The sequence below is a fragment of the Lepisma saccharinum genome, chromosome 15 (assembly GCF_977018435.1).
Source record: "Lepisma saccharinum chromosome 15, izLepSacc3.1, whole genome shotgun sequence".
Classification (NCBI taxonomy): domain Eukaryota; kingdom Metazoa; phylum Arthropoda; class Insecta; order Zygentoma; family Lepismatidae; genus Lepisma; species Lepisma saccharinum.
In genome coordinates, this window is record NC_139243.1 from 35193747 (window position 1) to 35211450 (window position 17704).

At 38.7% G+C, this 17704-nt stretch overlaps 1 protein-coding gene across 1 annotated transcript; it reads right to left on the reverse strand.

Annotated features, from left to right (window-relative positions):
• Positions 1-10780: 10780 nt before the first annotated feature.
• On the reverse strand, positions 10781-12133 carry LOC145999198 (uncharacterized). Its single transcript, XM_083136129.1, has one exon. It carries the CDS (start codon positions 12131-12133, stop codon positions 10781-10783), a length of 1353 nt encoding a protein of 450 aa, XP_082992255.1.
• Between the last annotated feature and the right edge of the window lie 5571 nt (positions 12134-17704).

The window sequence follows — 17704 nt, forward strand, 5'->3', positions numbered from 1 at the left end:
GAAAGTTCATATACGAGGGGCATCCTGAAAAAGGTCCAATGGTCCCTATACGAAGCACTAGTGGTCGGAGAGCGACACACACACATGCAGGCAGGAAGAAGTGGCATGTAGCTGTAATCTGGTACAGTTGCAATGCAACCATTTTAGGAAAGTTCTAGGTTAAATATTGCAGCTCTCATACAGTCTCCCACCGACTGCGATGTAGCCTACGTGTAGTAATCAGATTTTTGCACGCTCAGAATTTGGCACAGAGCCACCAGCAATCGTGTGATGTGTGCAGACCAGATGTCGTGAATGATAGTATGGTCAGACGATGGTGCAGACAATTCACGAAGGCCAATCGAATGTGCACAACCCCATACAGCTGAGTACACGCGGGAGTTCCATCTCTTCAGGTGAGAAATTTTGGACCACTTCCTGTACAGCCCTGGCCTTGAATGTACCGACTTTCATCTCTAAACTGAAGAGGTCTCTGGCAGGGCAATGATTTCACAGCTACACTGCGGTAGAGATAGTTCAAGTCTTTGCTGTTAGACACACATACCATGGGCATACAAAATTTAGTGCCATGTTACGAAAAATGCCAGAACAACGGTGGTGATTATGCCGAAAATTAGGTTAGGAATATGTTACTAATGCAATAAATTACAATTGATATTCTTGTTTTATTTATACCTAATCGGTAGGGACCTTGATATTTTGTTACTTTTTTTCAAATTGCTGTATTTTGTTTTTACTATAACGTGTTATTTTTCCCAAAATTCACATTTTCATTTTAGCGCATTTTCTGGCAAATATCTCAAATTATACCTTCATGGTGTTTTAATTTTAAGGTATGGATTTTATATAATGGAAATTTCCCCGTATCTACTGAAGGGTGCATAATGACCATAAGTGGCGACGCACCCAAAAAATTAAAATCAATCAATCTCATGTGACCAATACCGATATATTATGGCACTAAAAATTGGCATTGTATTTTTTTGGCTTGTTAGTGTTACGTTTCCCAAAATTCGCGTTTTTGTTTTAGAACATTTATCTGCCAAATATACTGAAACTTAATACTCCATTGTGCTTTTAAACTATTATTTTAAATTGTAGGTCACATGGTCTATGTATTTTCGTGACAGTTTGATATGTTGGAACAGATTTTTAAGGAAGTAAAAGTAAAGTGCTCCCCGGCACTTTTCCATGAGGGTGTATAGGGGTTTGGAGTTAGGGCCCCACACTTTCTTGATCACGGCTGAAGGTGGGGGTGATGTGATCAGCACCATGCTCCTGGCTACCTTTATCCCTCAAAGTTTCCTCAAGGTACCAGCTTCATATGATGCTGGCTGGTGCCGGAGCAGTTTGAATAGGTGGAAAACATCCCGGTTCTCCCCCTCAGGGATCGACCCCGGGTCTCTCGCATAGTAGTCAGATGCCCTAACGACTGAGCTCCGTTATTACTCGCTCGACAAATGCCGATGGTGCACACTTACCTTGGTAATTCAAAACATATCTCATGCGACAAATACTGAAGATGCTGCTCCCGTGTGACGGTAGATACGCACTCGATCTCGTGTTAGAACCCTGCCACTTTTACATGATTTAATGTGGCTGTCGGAATTATTCCATGTACGTATAACTCTATATTTTACTCTTGAATAAAATGTTGGAAAACTTGCATGTTCTATGTACACAAACATGGCCTAGAAAAGACAAGCATGTTGGATTTCATGGAATTTTTCATTGTTTTAGGACATTTCATTTAAAAAAATTGCTAAAAACGCCAACAATTCGCATTTTATGCCAAATATGCATTATTTCGATATTTCTAACGAGCGAAAAATGTGTCCAGACATCACTGCACATTCCTAAATATAACTTCACAGCAATTACAATTTTTCACGGTTTTGGCGTTTGCGAAAAATCAATGTCCATAGTAACAGACAGGACAGAGAGTGGCGTTAATTTCATTGCAATACTAGTGTTGCAGTAAATTTGAGGTTGGTGGCATGCATGCACTTGCCAATTTTTATAATGTTCACCAATGCAGATTTAGGTTTAACTTTTTCGTGATAGTATTCAATATATATCCCGTTTGGTTGGATTCTTCTTGATATGTAAGAATAGTGCAATGTCATTGTAAACGTATGTTAACTTGTGCGAAACCAGCAATACGTCAGGATGATGAAAGAAGACCTTCGTAAGCACTGCTACATTAAAGAAGGTGAAGTGAGCCAGAATAGTAATAAATTTGCAGTCTAAAGCTCTTCTTGTTTATGCATGAAATTTTTGTTGGATGTTGCAGTCAATGCAATTTCTGTCGCATGTTGTAATGAGATACTTTGTCGGGTGGCGGTATTCGACAAAAATCGTATGTATCAATGGATCCTATTTGTTTCAATGTTCCTTCAGTTTGCCCAACAAAATGCCTTACTACGACGTCCGACAACTATCGGACGGCGCCACCCGCTCTTATCCCCTCCATCTGTTGACAAGTTCCCTTACTACTCCTATACGGACAAGAAGAAAATGATAATTCAATGCATTTTCCATGTAATATTTAGAGGCTTAACCTTTACTCCCCCGATGATACCATATAGTATCATGGTGCTGATTACGAAATGAATGTGCTTTTTAGACCTTCATACTATTATGTTTGGGTGGAAACTCTGACACAGGTCTGGAGCAAGCCTGGAAAATTCATACTGATGACCAACATCCTCCCACTCCCCGCAACATATCCATGCCACATTTCCGAACAGAGTTTCACATTTTGGCTCATTATTCAACTTTTATGGCACCCAGGAACATGAAATGTTTCAATCTTTTTGGAAACGTCCATTCTTTGAAGGGAATACTAAGGCTTGTGCCTACTCCCCTAAATAGCGGGAGAAGAAGGGGCAAACTCCAGATTTTTCTAGTTTTTCATTGAAATTCGGGGGTCGCACCCCCAAACCCCCTTCCTCGGTTCGGCGTTCTGAATTGTACACTGTTGCATGCTCTGATGTTTTAGCTGCAAAACAAAACTTATCCGAAGTAGATTGCTCCCATAGTGCCCGAGTTATAACAATTTTCTGAGTAATATGCAAATTACCTATTTTTTAGTAAAAAACAGAGTTTCACATTTTGGCTTATTATTCAACTTGTATCGCACCCAAGAACATGAAACATGTTTTATTCTCTCTGGAAACGTCCATTCTTTGAAGAGAATACTAAGGTTTGCGCCTTCTCTCCAAAATAGCAGGAGAAGAGGAGGCAAACTCCAGATTTTTATGTTGTTTTTTTTAATTGAAATTGCAGGGTCGCGCCCCGCAAGCCCCCTTCCTCGGTCCGGCGTTCTGAATTATACACGGTTGCATGCTCTGATGTTCTATCTGACAAACAAAAATTATCCGAAGTAGATTGCTCCCATAGTGCCCGATTTTTAACAATTTACCTCCAAAAATGCAAATTACCTATTTTTCGTAAAGAAAATCGCATTTTGGCTTATTATTCAACTTGTATGGCACCCAAGAACATGAAACATGTTACGTTCTCTTGAGAAATGTCCATTCTTTGAAAATAATACTAACGTTCGCGCCCTCTCCCCAAAATAGCGGAGGAAGAAGGTCAAACTCCAAAGTTTTAAGTTTTATCCATTGAAATTCGGGGGTCATGCCCCCAACCCCACTTCCTCGGTCCGGCGTTCTGAATTGTACACGGTTGCATGCTATGATGTTTTAGCTGCAAAACAAAACTTATCCGAAGTAGATTGATCCCATAACAATTATCCTCCAAAAATGCAAATTACCTATTTTTCGTAAAAAAAAAAAAAAAACATTTTCGCTTATTATTCAACTTGTATGGCACCCAAGAGCATGAAACATACATGTTTCACTCTCTTGAGAAATTTCAATTCTTTGAAAAGAATACTAAAGTTCGGGCCCTCTCCTCAAAATAGTGGGAGAAGAGGGGGGGAAACGCCAGACTTTTATGTTTTTTTCCATTGAAATTCGGGGGTCACGCCCCCGAAACCCCCATTCCTCGGTTCGGCGTTCTGAATTGTACACGGTTGCATGCTCTGATGTTTTAGCTGAAAAACAAAAGTATCCGAAGTAGATTGCTCCCATAGTACCCGAGTTATAAGAATATTCCTCCAAAGAGTTTTCGAATTTAAAATTCCCGCCGAGAAGCCTTGGCGAGAGAAATCTCTCTCTCTCTCTCTCTCTCTCTCTCTCTCTCTCTATCCTTCTGCCATCACTGGTTCCTGGCACCGTGGTGTGTATAAAAGGGGCCTAAAAGTTGAGGCTGAAACTTACGAACGAGATTTCCTGTTCCCGTGCAGAGTTCCATAACGATATTAAAAAAAAAATAATAAAAACGAAATTCCCTGATATTTCCCTGACCTTTTTTTACACCTCAAATTCCCTGACTTTTCCCGGTTTTCCAGGTCTGTCGCCACCCTGGAGATATGGCCATCCCTGTCCCTTCAGGAGTTAAAATTTTGTAGCAAGTTGAATCGCAATCATTTGTATCAAATTATTTAAACGTTATATATGTGTCTCATAGTATGTTCTAGTATTTATTTACCAATGCAAAAAATAAAAGGTATGCCAATGAGTGCACCGTGTAACCCCTCCCCCCTCTTTTTAACACGATCCATTAACCACATCTGCTTTTCTGTACTCCCGGTTATCTCTCGAGCAAGCGAACGAAAACAAGTCTCTGCGCAAGTAGTGACGTGAGACGGCTCCGCCAATGAACATGTGAGAGGGAATGGGATTGGGTGGAGGGTGGGAAAACGACTGAAGTTACCAGCCTTCGCAGCAGCTTGTACTGCTTTGCTCTGCCCTTTCTGCGGCTATGCGCGGCCTTGCTCCAGAGATAACTGAGACAGGGGATAGTTTGGTTCGTTTTCATCCTCTATTTACCTCTTCGGTTAATCGCCAGGATTCAAACCTGTTACGCCATGCTTATTAATGCCTTACGCTAACCACTGCCACTATTCAGTTTATTTAGCCAAACATTTGATGAACATTTATCGACACACATCATTCCTCACTCTCTATTATCCTGATAAGATAGATCAAATAAGTTAACATTTCTGAATATGATTGTTCATCTTATGAACCTCCTAAGTGCTAATCAATTCTGCACTAAGAAGTTCTAAGGTTCGATAAAATTCAATATAAACACAAAACTTAGGTATTACAGCTGTATTTTATTTTGATAACCGTCGCTGCGCTTAAACTTGCAGAACAATTATCAATGCAAATAAAATTGCGTAATTAACGATAACCGTTATATTTAAAATAAATACAATACAGGCGCAGAAAACCTCACAACTTCCATCACCATTTTTAGTACTTATTATTTCTCGTTGCTATGGTTACATCAATTTCATTTCTTGTATTTTATACAGCGTGATAAGATGATTATAACAATATCTATAAAACAAACATGCATAAGTTAAAAACAATATCAATAACATAAATAATATTAACTTTGAACATGACAGTTTGAGAATAGGACTGACTCAATTTGTTACACAACTTTCAATGACAATATAGAATTTTTAAAGTTACATCTGAAAACTTTAAATTATTGGAAATTGAAGTACTCTACTTCATACATTACGTTACAAGGTGAATTATTCCTAGTGTCTGTTGATTGCCCCTAGACTTGTCTATAAAATATAGGACATAGCTATAATAAGACAAGAAGTTTAAATGAAAAATCGTACTAAAAGAGAATTTGAATCGGCACACGTGTAGGCGTTGTTCTCTCTTCATCTGAGACTGTGTCTTGAATTCCAAGCTAATCACGCATTACAAGAACTTTCAGGAGCGAATTTCAATTGAAATTTGAATTGCAAAAAGGAATAAGTAATTTGTAATATCTCTGGATGCGATTCTCTGCCGGTGTGGAAATCAGAAAGAAAAATGACAAAAATCTATAGGATCGATAAGCTGCTTTTTGTTGTGTCTAATCAAGACATTGAATATTTCCTTGGCCATCTCAGTTTTACTTTTAAATTTTGCACGTTTACGGTAGAAGATGCATTAATTTATGCATTTTACTTGTAACCGGAGTAAATTCAATTAAAAATAAGTTATTATCAAGTGATTTAAGTAATTTATAATAAGTAATGGCAAGTTTACCATTTTCACTATCAATATCAGTAATTTTAGGGGTACTTCCCTTACTCTTTTCTATATTACTTCTAACTTCGCCTACATTTTTAATTGGCTTTCCATAATGCATAAATGTTGTTCCACCTCAGATTATTCACCGTAAGAATAGAATGCGGATCTACTGCGTGGGAGTCAGACACCCAACGGACTAAAGAATATAAAATACTCCTTCTGATACAGACTCACTAGTCTGGCTTTTATTTCAGAGGCCACACTTTATATTTCTGAAGACCAGAATATACAGGTTATCCTAAAAGAAATGGACAGTTTAAACACTTTATAAATTGAAATTTGTTTGTTTTATCAGGAAGCATTTAGTACCGTTTTACAGAGAAAGTCTTCAAGTTTACGATCTCCACTTTTCGTTTGTTTTCATGACGTCAGCATCACATAAGCGCCCTTGACGTCGGTCGATCAATATGGCCGCTAGCCAGGTAGAAATGGTTTTCTGTCTGCTTGAATTGACAAAAAAGAATTCTGTCACTGCCGTAGGGCGTCGTTTTAGAACAAGGTATGGTAAGGAACCACCTACAAGGCAGTCCATTTTTGGTTGGGACAAGTAATTTGAGGAAACTGTTGTCTGTTCAAGGGGGAAAGCCCTGGGAGAGGAAAACCGGACTATCGCATTAATTAATACCTGTCGTGTTACAAAAGGGTCACACTGGCAACCCTTGTAACTTACCAATATAAACTTCAGGACGTACTCTTCAAACCATGTAAGTATTTCAGTCCTGTTATTAAAACTCTTCTTTTTGTAAAACTTTGAAAGTGTCTATTTCTTTTAGGCTAACCCTGTATATTTCAATTTGCTTGTAATTTCTACGGAACAATTTATCTTACCTGACCTACATTAATTTAAATTGTCAAAAATTGTCTCAAGCCACAAGTCTTATTCAGGATATTTATTGAAAACTATTTCTGTTATACACAAGAAGCAGTGCTACCAATGAGTAACTCCAATGCATCCACGAATGTGTGTTGCTGCAAAATTTTGCGAAATCATTATATTTTATTTTGTTATTTCTTTTTATCCTAAAGTTAGGAAACCTATACAAAAGTGGGTAACGATTAGATAAGCCGGAGACGGATTTCTTCAAATTTACAGGAGAAAAGACGAGAAAGTACTTACGGAATTGAGTTGTTGTGGACTTTCTGAAGCTGCGGAAATTGTATTTTCGAATCGTGCAACTTATTTGGCCTGTAAGTAAAGTATTTTTCGTCATTCATGCATCTCCATTGTACGATAGCTCCTCCCACCATTACCGTCGGCTACGAGAATCAAATGTACCGTGCGTTCGATTACGTAACCCTTCCAGTGTAGCAACCACGCGGTATTTTTACAAGATGACGTGTGAGCGGGATTTTTTTTATTTATTATTTTATAGTTAAAGAAACATAATTTATGCAATGAGGAAGAAAATCGGCCAAAAATTGTAACAGTGTCTTCTTTATGTTGGGGAAGGGGAGGGGGTAAATTCCAAATTCTTAAAATGTCTTATATTTTATCTTGTCAGAAAAGCAGGAGTTCAAAGTTATATGTAATCTTTTGCTGAAATTAAAAATGAGTAATGAGCCATTAGAAGGAGAAAGTAAAAAAAAAACTATGGTATGTGTGTCAGACAGTTCACTCAAAATATAATTCAATAAGATTTCGAGGGACAAAGGCAAGACCTTGACATTCTGTAGCCATCACCTCAACTGAAAAGTGTTCATTTGTAGTTGGAGGGGTGTAAGAAATAAGCTAAAAGAGAAATTCAGAGCACTGTGACAGACGGTAGGTAAGGATCTTCATTAACATGCTTTATTCCAACTATGGTGCCCTAGAAATGTTACTTTTATTTTAATTCATGGATTCTAGCTACCAAAGAAATTATTCTGATAGAAAACAATTTTTGACAAAAATATGTTGTAGTTTACAAACAGAAGTAACAATTATAAGCTCATGCTTGTATGGGTCTCTAGTATCCAAGTACTCCCTCTGTCCCATAATTATAGTCCGGTATGCCAAAATGGTAGTACAGGAATTACAGACGAAGAGGCAGATGGAAAGCACATGGATGAGGAGAGGCACAGTACATCAATCTTCAAGATTGTGAAGAGGAACAACGCGACCTTATCGCAACGAGCAAGAAATACCGCCCAGACGATTACCAAAAGGAGGCGTTAGGTTGCAACACACCGGTGTGGCACTGTATGGCAACCGGTCTAGCAAGGTACGCTGCAAATCGTTAGTAGAGCACTCCTTCAGTGAGTATGTGTGAGAAGAACAGCCATAAACACACAACCCATGACAGGAAGCGACAGGGGTAGCAAGAACCTCACGGACAGTAAACGACAAGCAGTGTACGATTTTTTCTTTGAAAACAGTACGGCTGGGGTAGTGAAGAATGGTCACCAAACCATTAACTGTTACCAAAGATGTTTACCGGGACATGCTCATCAACAAGTTAATCCCAGCAATAGATGCACAATGGTCTCGTGGGCTGCGCGCAGGGAGAATCCAGGTGTCCGTTCAGCAGGACAATGCGCGTCCGCATATCCTTTCCAATGACCGCGCCTGGATGGATGCTGCAGCGACCAGTGGAATCACTTTGGATCTCCTATGTCAACCGCCAAACAGTCCGGACATGAATGTTTTAGATCTGGGGTACTTCCGGGCAGTTCAGTCTCTCCAGCATCAAGCAGCTCCACAAACTATTGATGAGTTGATCGCCGCAGTTGAAAAATCTTTCTATGATCTGACACGCAACAAGCTCAACAACATCTTTTTCACTTTGCAGTCCTGTCTCATTGAAATTATGTGCCTCCAAAGGTGGGGACAACTACAGGATTCCCCATATGCAAAAAGCACACTTGAACCGCCGAATCGTCCTGCCATCTCGCTTGGAGTGTCCTCGAAACATTTACGACGTGACTAGAGCAGCACTGCAGCACTAGATCTAGCTCGTTGAGGGGATGACAACCTTCCTGGATCAACAATATCTTTCGTCTTGATGTTTTATTTTGTCGAACTTCTTGGTCACTTTGTATGGATTGATTACTTTTTATTTAGGTTCTTTTGGATACTTGATCGGCCAATTTGTACTGATCCTTGAGTTATAAAGTTGTATGACTCATTCCCGTGTTTCATTTTCTTCTTCTGTATACACCAATGTCACAGTTTGAATATCGGACAATTATTATGGGACAACAAACAAAGGTGTACCGGACAATAATTATGGGACAGAGGGAGTATATTTTTTCAATGATAATATTATCACTCTATGAAGCCAGAGAACCTGGGTTTTAATCTCAGCTGGGACATGGATGTTCTTTGTGAGTGTCTCTTCATCAATTTTATAATATCATCAACATCCTCATCTTCATGATTAGCCAAAACTGGAAGAAATGTGAAGTAAGAAAAAAATTAACACCGTCTAGTAAAAAAAAAGGTTCAAGGTTGGATTCCTTGAGATATGGTAGTTGAGATATAACTTTAAATTGAAGGTTTAGTATCATTTGCTGTGTGTGTGTGTGTGTGTGTGTGTGTTTTGTTTTACAATATTGACCCTGAAGCTTACCACAAAACCTTTACACATCCGGACCCAATTATATATCAACTGAATATTCCCACAGAACCCCGCGTACGGTGTGGGATGTGCTTTTTACGTACCATCTCATAACATCACTCGACAATTTTTCCTCCCATCAGATATATGTATCTTCTCGGCGGAATGTTATGCTATATATAAAGCATTACAATTTGTCCTGCAGTTACGACTCGATCATTCTTTAATTTTCACGGACGCATTGAGTGTACTTCAAGTGTTATCACGAACAGGTCGGGCAGCATATAAGTTAACGGTTTTCCCTATCTTATTCTCCGAATCATGCTAGACCTTCAACAACAGGGTCTGTCAGCGACCTTTACATATATTCGCCCCCACAGTGACCTCAATAAATATCAAGATCGCGTTGATGTAATGGATAAACAAACGAGAACGAAAGAAAATGTTACCCCGATGCGCCTGGCGTACACTGACCTCCTCCCACGGGTCAAACTCAAAGTAGAATAACAATGGGACGATTGGTGTACCCAACAATTCCACAATACCAATACATATAAATTGCATGCACAAGTCGGCAACAAACTTCCTTGGTTTCAAAACATGAGACTACCCCGTGCAGTTTTATTGTTTACTATGCGAATGCGTACAGGTCACGTCGTCATACCATATGGTCATACATCCCAGTTCATATACCGTGCCTGCAACTTCTTGTCAATGTGGAGAACCTATACAATCAACCCTATAGTTGCCGCGTTCATTGGTTCCCCAGGCGGCTGCCTTTGGAACCTTACCCTGCCCGCCCCTCTCCTAATGAGCCAGGACCTCCTTAGCAAGACCACCCCAACAAAGCTCCAGGCAACGCGTTGTTGCCATTCTTTGAGAGGGCGGCGGAGGAAAGTCGACGCGCTGCACTCAAAGCATGTGACATAAATAAATAAATCGACACAGATAATTAATTATGGTGTTTCATTATTTCTGTGACACGAAAATACATCATAATAATCATCTGATTCGTCCAATCTTGCATAGCATTTTGTAACGTTTAATAAGAGAATTTAATGTGGCTTACCTTTATTCATCGTCGTCACTCTCTCCAACATGAATAATGAATCGCTCCTGGTTACGATCAGTGTCGTGATGCATGTACTGGCTTTCAACCTTGATAACATGCTTGATGCATGATGACCATAGCTGGGAGTCAATTGTCGCTGCACCATCCCGCAATAGCTGACACACGCTAGCACTCAGTGTAGGGGTTACATTGTTTTTCCGCACGAACAATTTGAGCTGAGACCATACTAGTTCGATTGGATTCAGCACACAATGGTAAGGGGGAAGACGCAACACTTCATGTCCACGTGAGTGTGCAAGCTCGTCCACTACATATCTTTTTTTTATGTTTGCAGATTTAATGACATCTAATAAAACTGCTTTTATTGGAACTGGGTTTGGTATCGGGATCCTGTGCTGCTCCATGAACGATACAATATCCTGCAACTTTGTATTCATTGTTGGGATTTTGACCAATAGGCGCGAATGGTAACTAGCATTATCCATGATAATGACGCATTTTGTATCGATTGGCATATTTGCCAAAAGATAATTTTCGAACCAATTTTCGAAAACTTTTCCTGTCATTTCATCGTGGCTGTCCGCTTTGCAATCTCCAATGTTCTTTGCTGACAGATAGAGACAATTTGGTACCCATCCCTCACTGCCCCCAGCATGGAGCACCATAATACGTTTTCCCCTCCCTGATGGCGACTTCAAAATACAATTGCATGTACCATCGTCCCACCCCTTCTTGACTGCATCGTAGGTGTCGTACCAAGTCTCGTCCAAGTAAATGAGTTTGCAGCCTTCCGAACGCAGGTCCTGTAGTCTCCGCAGGTACCGGTATCTCCAAGCAACAATTCTCGCCGATTCCATTATTACATTCTTTTTCCTTAAACGACCAAACCGAAAACCAAGTTTTTTTATTAGTTCTCGAAGCGTTGTTTCTTCATAAGGGAAGTCCGACACACTTTTTAAAAGTTTCAATAGTTCACTCACTGTCGGTGACTGTCCTTTACTATAGAACTTGTAAATCTCCCGTCTAATGAAATCACAACTAAACTCGTCCACTTTGTTAAATTTTCTTCTTTTATTTCCAGGCTTCTTTGGTGTGACTGGACCTCTTCGAATCACATTTCGCACGGTTTTTCTGTCTAACTTTAATATTTTGGCTGTCTCTGCAATGGCTCCTTTTCCTAGCTTTTTCTTTTCGACATATTCGTGCACATTACACACAAATAACTGACTTTGTTTGTTCAACGTTTTGGTTTTGGATACTTTTCTGTTCGGTGCTCCGGAAGTGCTTGGTTGAGGATTATCTTGGTTCGTTGAATGATCTGGAACTTCGGTTGTGTCCCACGGTCGCCACATGTCGATACAAACTCTGTTTTCCCGTAAGATTTCTAAGATATAACAATAAACTAGAAAAAAAAAATACACTTTGTCAATCGAAGAATACGAACTCGCATACGCACCTCACACTGCTCTCTTGTTGCTGAGTTTGTGAATGTGAAAGGCAGCGAAGAGAAGGCCTTTGGGGAGGAAGTGACTTGGCAACGTCCAGCCTGTTGACAGCATGCTCACCCTGCACGCGTCGCAGGATTGCAATATTCTCAAGGGTGGGAGGATCTGGTTTCCAAAGGAAACCGGCGCGCTTTGATGCCGCCTGGGGATCCAAAGAACGAGGCAAGTATACATTTGTTTTTGCAATACCCACTTCGACAACAACATCGCAATACTCTTTATGCACATCAGGTTTGGCAACACTGCCAGGATGACCGTAGGAGGCAAGGAGAAATGCGTTATTTTTATGGGACCATTTCTCATAACAAACCAAGCCCTTGTTTACACTTTAGGGACATGGTATCAGAGAAAGAGGAGTGGAAATCGTTAATAGGCGATACCACGACGAAGAAAAGTTTTATTCATGTATAACTATAGGAGTTCTTGAGAGAAGTGTACTCCTACCAAATAGGACCCCTGGCAAGAAATCGCTAATAGGCGGTGTGTGCCAAACAAAGAAGAAGAAGAAAAAGAGGTAAGTGTTTTGTTTCTTGTTTACCTCTGAGTCATTCCATGTGAAATCACCCAATTTTAAATCAATTGGTTGCTTGACCATTTTGTTAATTTTTTATATTTTCACCATAGGTGGTCTTGCTAGTGACCTGCTCAAAAAGATTTTTTTTTTTCAAAAATCTTCCGCCATCTTGGATTTCTGCTCATTTTTCATCACTGCGGGAAGCAAAAATGAGTGTTTACAAGGGTTTTGAAAAAAGGTTGCTGTGTGATTTCTATTACAGATGGAATGTTCTAGTTTTCACTGCCTGAAAGTAGAGATTCTGGCCTTTCAGAAAATGTATATATATGTAAGGTAAGAATTAAGTAACTGGGACTTTAATGGGTTTCAATATAGCCATCGTAACGGGAAATTTTGCCAATTTTAAAGGTCTGTAAAATCAAAAGGGCTTGAAACCACAGGATGGAATTATTTTTGCAAGAACTATGAGTGGAAGGCTTTTCAGCCATGGTGAAACAAATCCGGGGTTGTAAGCCCTTCTGTCCGATTTTTAGTTCCGAAATCCGAAAATTTCCAAAATTTGTGAATTTCAAGGTCAAATATCTCTAAAGGGGGACCTGCCAAAAATTAGAAATTTTGGCCATGGATACTCCTACTAGTACTTAGTAAAACCTGTCAATTTCATTTTGGGGTTCACACCGATGTTCATGTTACAGGCTGTCAAATATCTCTAAAAATGACATCGTGAAAACATAATAATAAATAGGCTTAAAGTGACCTGATTTCCATTATTTTATAATCTAGTTATTTTATAAGGGTAAACAGAAATTAAAATAGATAAACTAATTAGTTACTAGTTGATATATTTCAATATATACTTAGTGTGCTTTTGTTAATAAAAATCAAATCAAATCAAAATCACTTTTTGGATTGAGAACACAAATGTTAGTAAACAAACAAGAGTACTATTATGTCAGTAAGTATATACAAGTTGCATGCACATGTTTCTTAAAGGTTTATAAATATCCAATACTATCAAACCTTACTTAATACATCCACTCTGATACATAACAAGTGTATGCGAAATATAACATAATATATACAACAATTGTCTGCGAAATATAACATAAGCTACCTGTAAGCATTTAAACGCTTGAGAATATAAGTATTCAAGTTATTCCTCTATTTTTGTATCCCAGTTACATATACACAGTTTATGATATACAGTTTGCAATTCAATATATTACATCACAATGACATTTACAATTCCATATATCACTACACATAATACAACATTACATCAATATATATATACATATCTACACATGGACATCAAAGTTACAGGGGATCTTGTCTCTCTCAATCCATGGAGCCATGAAAAAAAGAAAAAATATCCGACTGGTGCTTGATCCTGAAAACACTAATTGGCACGGAGATGATTGATCAACGGACTATTTCTTCTTATGTGCTTGTAACTTTAGTGACGGTTCTGTGTTTTCCTGTTGAGTAAAATGTTGTATGTTCTCCGAGTAACAGTGGTGAAGTCTCATGGTGTCAGAACAGCAATTATATTGTTCAACTTCACCCAAGCAACATCATTTCTTTGTAAAGTAAAGCTCTTTGATGGTCCACCAGGATTGAAGAACATCACTTTAACATCATTGTTTTCTTTTGACATTTCAATTACTTTACCTACATACCACCTGTTAGTGGCCGCGGTGGCTCAGTCGGTAACGCGTCTGACTACCATGCTAAAGGTCCCGGGTTCGATCCCCCGGCCGGTTCAAATCCGGGAACTTTTCTAACGATGGAAGCGGCCCCGGCACCCACCCAGCGTCGAATAACATGGGTACCTGGGGAAACCTGGGGGGTAAAGGCGGTCAGGGGCATGGTGCTGATCACATCACCCCCACTCACGACCGGATTAAGAAAGTGTGGGGCATTACCCCCACACCCCCTATACGCCTTCATGCCGTGGTGCTAAGCACAGGGGAACACTTTATTATTTTATTTTTTTTACATACCACCTGTTATTGTAAATGCAAACGACATTGTCATTTTCAATTATTTCATTAAAATGAAATATTCGTGGTGAGTCATCAATTCTGAACTCTACATGATTAATTTGAAATGATGCAGATATTCTACTGATGAGACGAGTTGAAGAGTCCTTGGGTATGTAGCAGTGGTGATCTCTTGTTCCTTCAAATCTATGAGCTTCATTGAAGCGGTCATTCAGAAACTCTTGCTCATTTTTTGTCACTTTCAGTCACCATGATGAAGTTTATCCTTTAATATTTTCCACACAAAACTCATGCATGTCCTTTGGTGTAAAAATATGGCCCTCAGTTGGTCGCTGCAGACTTGCCTTTGCCACAAGTCTTTTTACCGTCCCACCAATCCCATCACAAGGACCCTTGCCATGGCTTGTGGCAAAAAAATGCCACTCGGCAGCCACACCGAAGTCCTGTTTATGCTTACATAAGTTAGAAAAATTCTTTCTGTTCTTATATTGGGCTCCTGAGCCATCTGAGAAATAATAAATTTTCTTTAGATTTGGGATGAACGTTTGAACATTTAAAAGCGTAAACAGCAGTTGTGTTGTGTACAATGCAGTCACTTATAATACAAAGACGTTTGATGCATAGATCATCTGAAGAATTAGTCTTAAAGTAGACACAAAAGGGGTGGACAGTAGCTTGAGCATTAATCCAGTGGTAACTCTGGATTTCATCTTGTACAACAAATGTGAAGTTTTCAGAGAAATCACCAATCACTACACATTCAACTGGAGAAAGACTTTCTTTCGTTCTTTTGCAAAATTCTGATTGACTCTGAGCAATAAAGTGGTGACTTTTTAATTGCAGTAACTTTGAAGCTAAATTTTCTTTAAACTCTGAAATTGTTTCTACAACAGTGATCAAATTGCAACGATCTGTTGTTATCCATTGTTTGTAAGTAATTTTTTTCTCGTGGTCATCATCAGAATTGTCCAAATCAGGATTCAGTTCATGTAATTTTAAGTCTTGTGTAATTGTAATTGTAAACTGTGTATATCATAAACTGTGTATATGTGACTGTGATACAAAAAATAGAGGAATAACTTGAATACGTATATTCTCAAGCGTTTAAATGCTTACAGGTAGCTTATGTTATATTTCGCAGACAATTGTTGTATATATTATGTTATATTTCGCATACACTTGTTATGTATCAGAGTGGATGTATTAAGTAAGGTTTGATAGTATTGGATATTTATAAACCTTTAAGAAACATGTGCATGCAACTTGTATATACTTACTGACATAATAGTACTCTTGTTTGTTTACTAACATTTGTGTTCTCAATCCAAAAAGTGATTTTGATTTGATTTGATTTTTATTAACAAAAGCACACTAAGTATATATTGAAATATATCAACTAGTAACTAATTAGTTTATCTATTTTAATTTCTGTTTACCCTTATAAAATAACTAGATTATAAAATAATGGAAATCAGGTCACTTTAAGCCTATTTATTATTATGTTTTCACGATGTCATTTTTAGAGATATTTGACAGCCTGTAACATGAACATCGGTGTGAACCCCAAAATGAAATTGACAGGTTTTACTAAGTACTAGTAGGAGTATCTATGGCCAAAATTTCTAATTTTTGGCAGGTCCCCCTTTAGAGATATTTGACCTTGAAATTCACAAATTTTGGAAATTTTCGGATTTCGGAACTAAAAATCGGACAGAAGGGCTTACAACCCCGGATTTGTTTCACCATGGCTGAAAAGCCTTCCACTCATAGTTCTTGCAAAAATAATTCCAACCTGTGGTTTCAAGCCCTTTTGATTTTACAGACCTTTAAAATTGGCAAAATTTCCCGTTACGATGGCTATATTGAAACCCATTAAAGTCCCAGTTACTTAATTCTTACCTTACATATATATACATTTTCTGAAAGGCCAGAATCTCTACTTTCAGGCAGTGAAAACTAGAACATTCCATCTGTAATAGAAATCACACAGCAACCTTTTTTCAAAACCCTTGTAAACACTCATTTTTGCTTCCCGCAGTGATGAAAAATGAGCAGAAATCCAAGATGGCGGAAGATTTTTGAAAAAAAAAATTCTTTTTGAGCAGGTCACTAGCAAGACCACCTATGGTGAAAATATAAAAAATTAACAAAATGGTCAAGCAACCACCTCTGGGTGATTTGACATGGAACGACTCCTCTGTAATAGATATGGTAAAAATTTCTTAGCGATAATCCGAAGTAAAATGTAAATAAATAGATAAATTGTTTACCTCTCCTTGGAACACATGGAGTTGTATCAGGCTGCTTTGTTCCCGTGTGTAAGAAAATTAGTACCTTCAGTGTAATACAATTCCACTGCGTATCAGTTCCAGGGGTTTGTGCAGAATTTTTCATCTGTATGTGTTCTTTAGAGGGGTGAAATGAACATTGAATTCAAGCTGGAAGAGAGCGGAGCCTAAAACCAAAGGGGCCCAAGTTCCATTAGTTTTCATTGCGATTTCATCATGCTACGAATGAAACTTTTGGTACCAGTTCCATATGGGCACAACACCTTTTACTCGTTTATTTCGCCGTTTTTAACATTCGTACTTGTCTATTCTCTATTGCGAAACATTCTTCAAGGTGGTATGTTGCTTTTTTCACCAAAATAATTTCAATTTTTCACATTAAGAGAAATTATTGTTCTTCCTTTTTTCGCTTCCGTAACACACAATATGGCGGGTACAGCTTCAGTAGCGTCGTGGATCATCAGTGGGCATGCAGTGTTTCCAACCTTCTTAACCGATATATGCCCCACAAACCATTCATGCATAGCCCCACAAGCTGTTCACGGTAAGCTTAGGCAAACATAGTTAACATTTGGGGCCGTAGTATGTATCAGGAATGTATATTTCGTTTTTT

What these genes read in the sequence shown, in the direction of transcription:
- LOC145999198 (XM_083136129.1), bottom strand. Translation starts at nt 12,133, where the DNA reads ATGTGGCGACCGTGGGACACAACCGAAGTTCCAGATCATTCAACGAAC.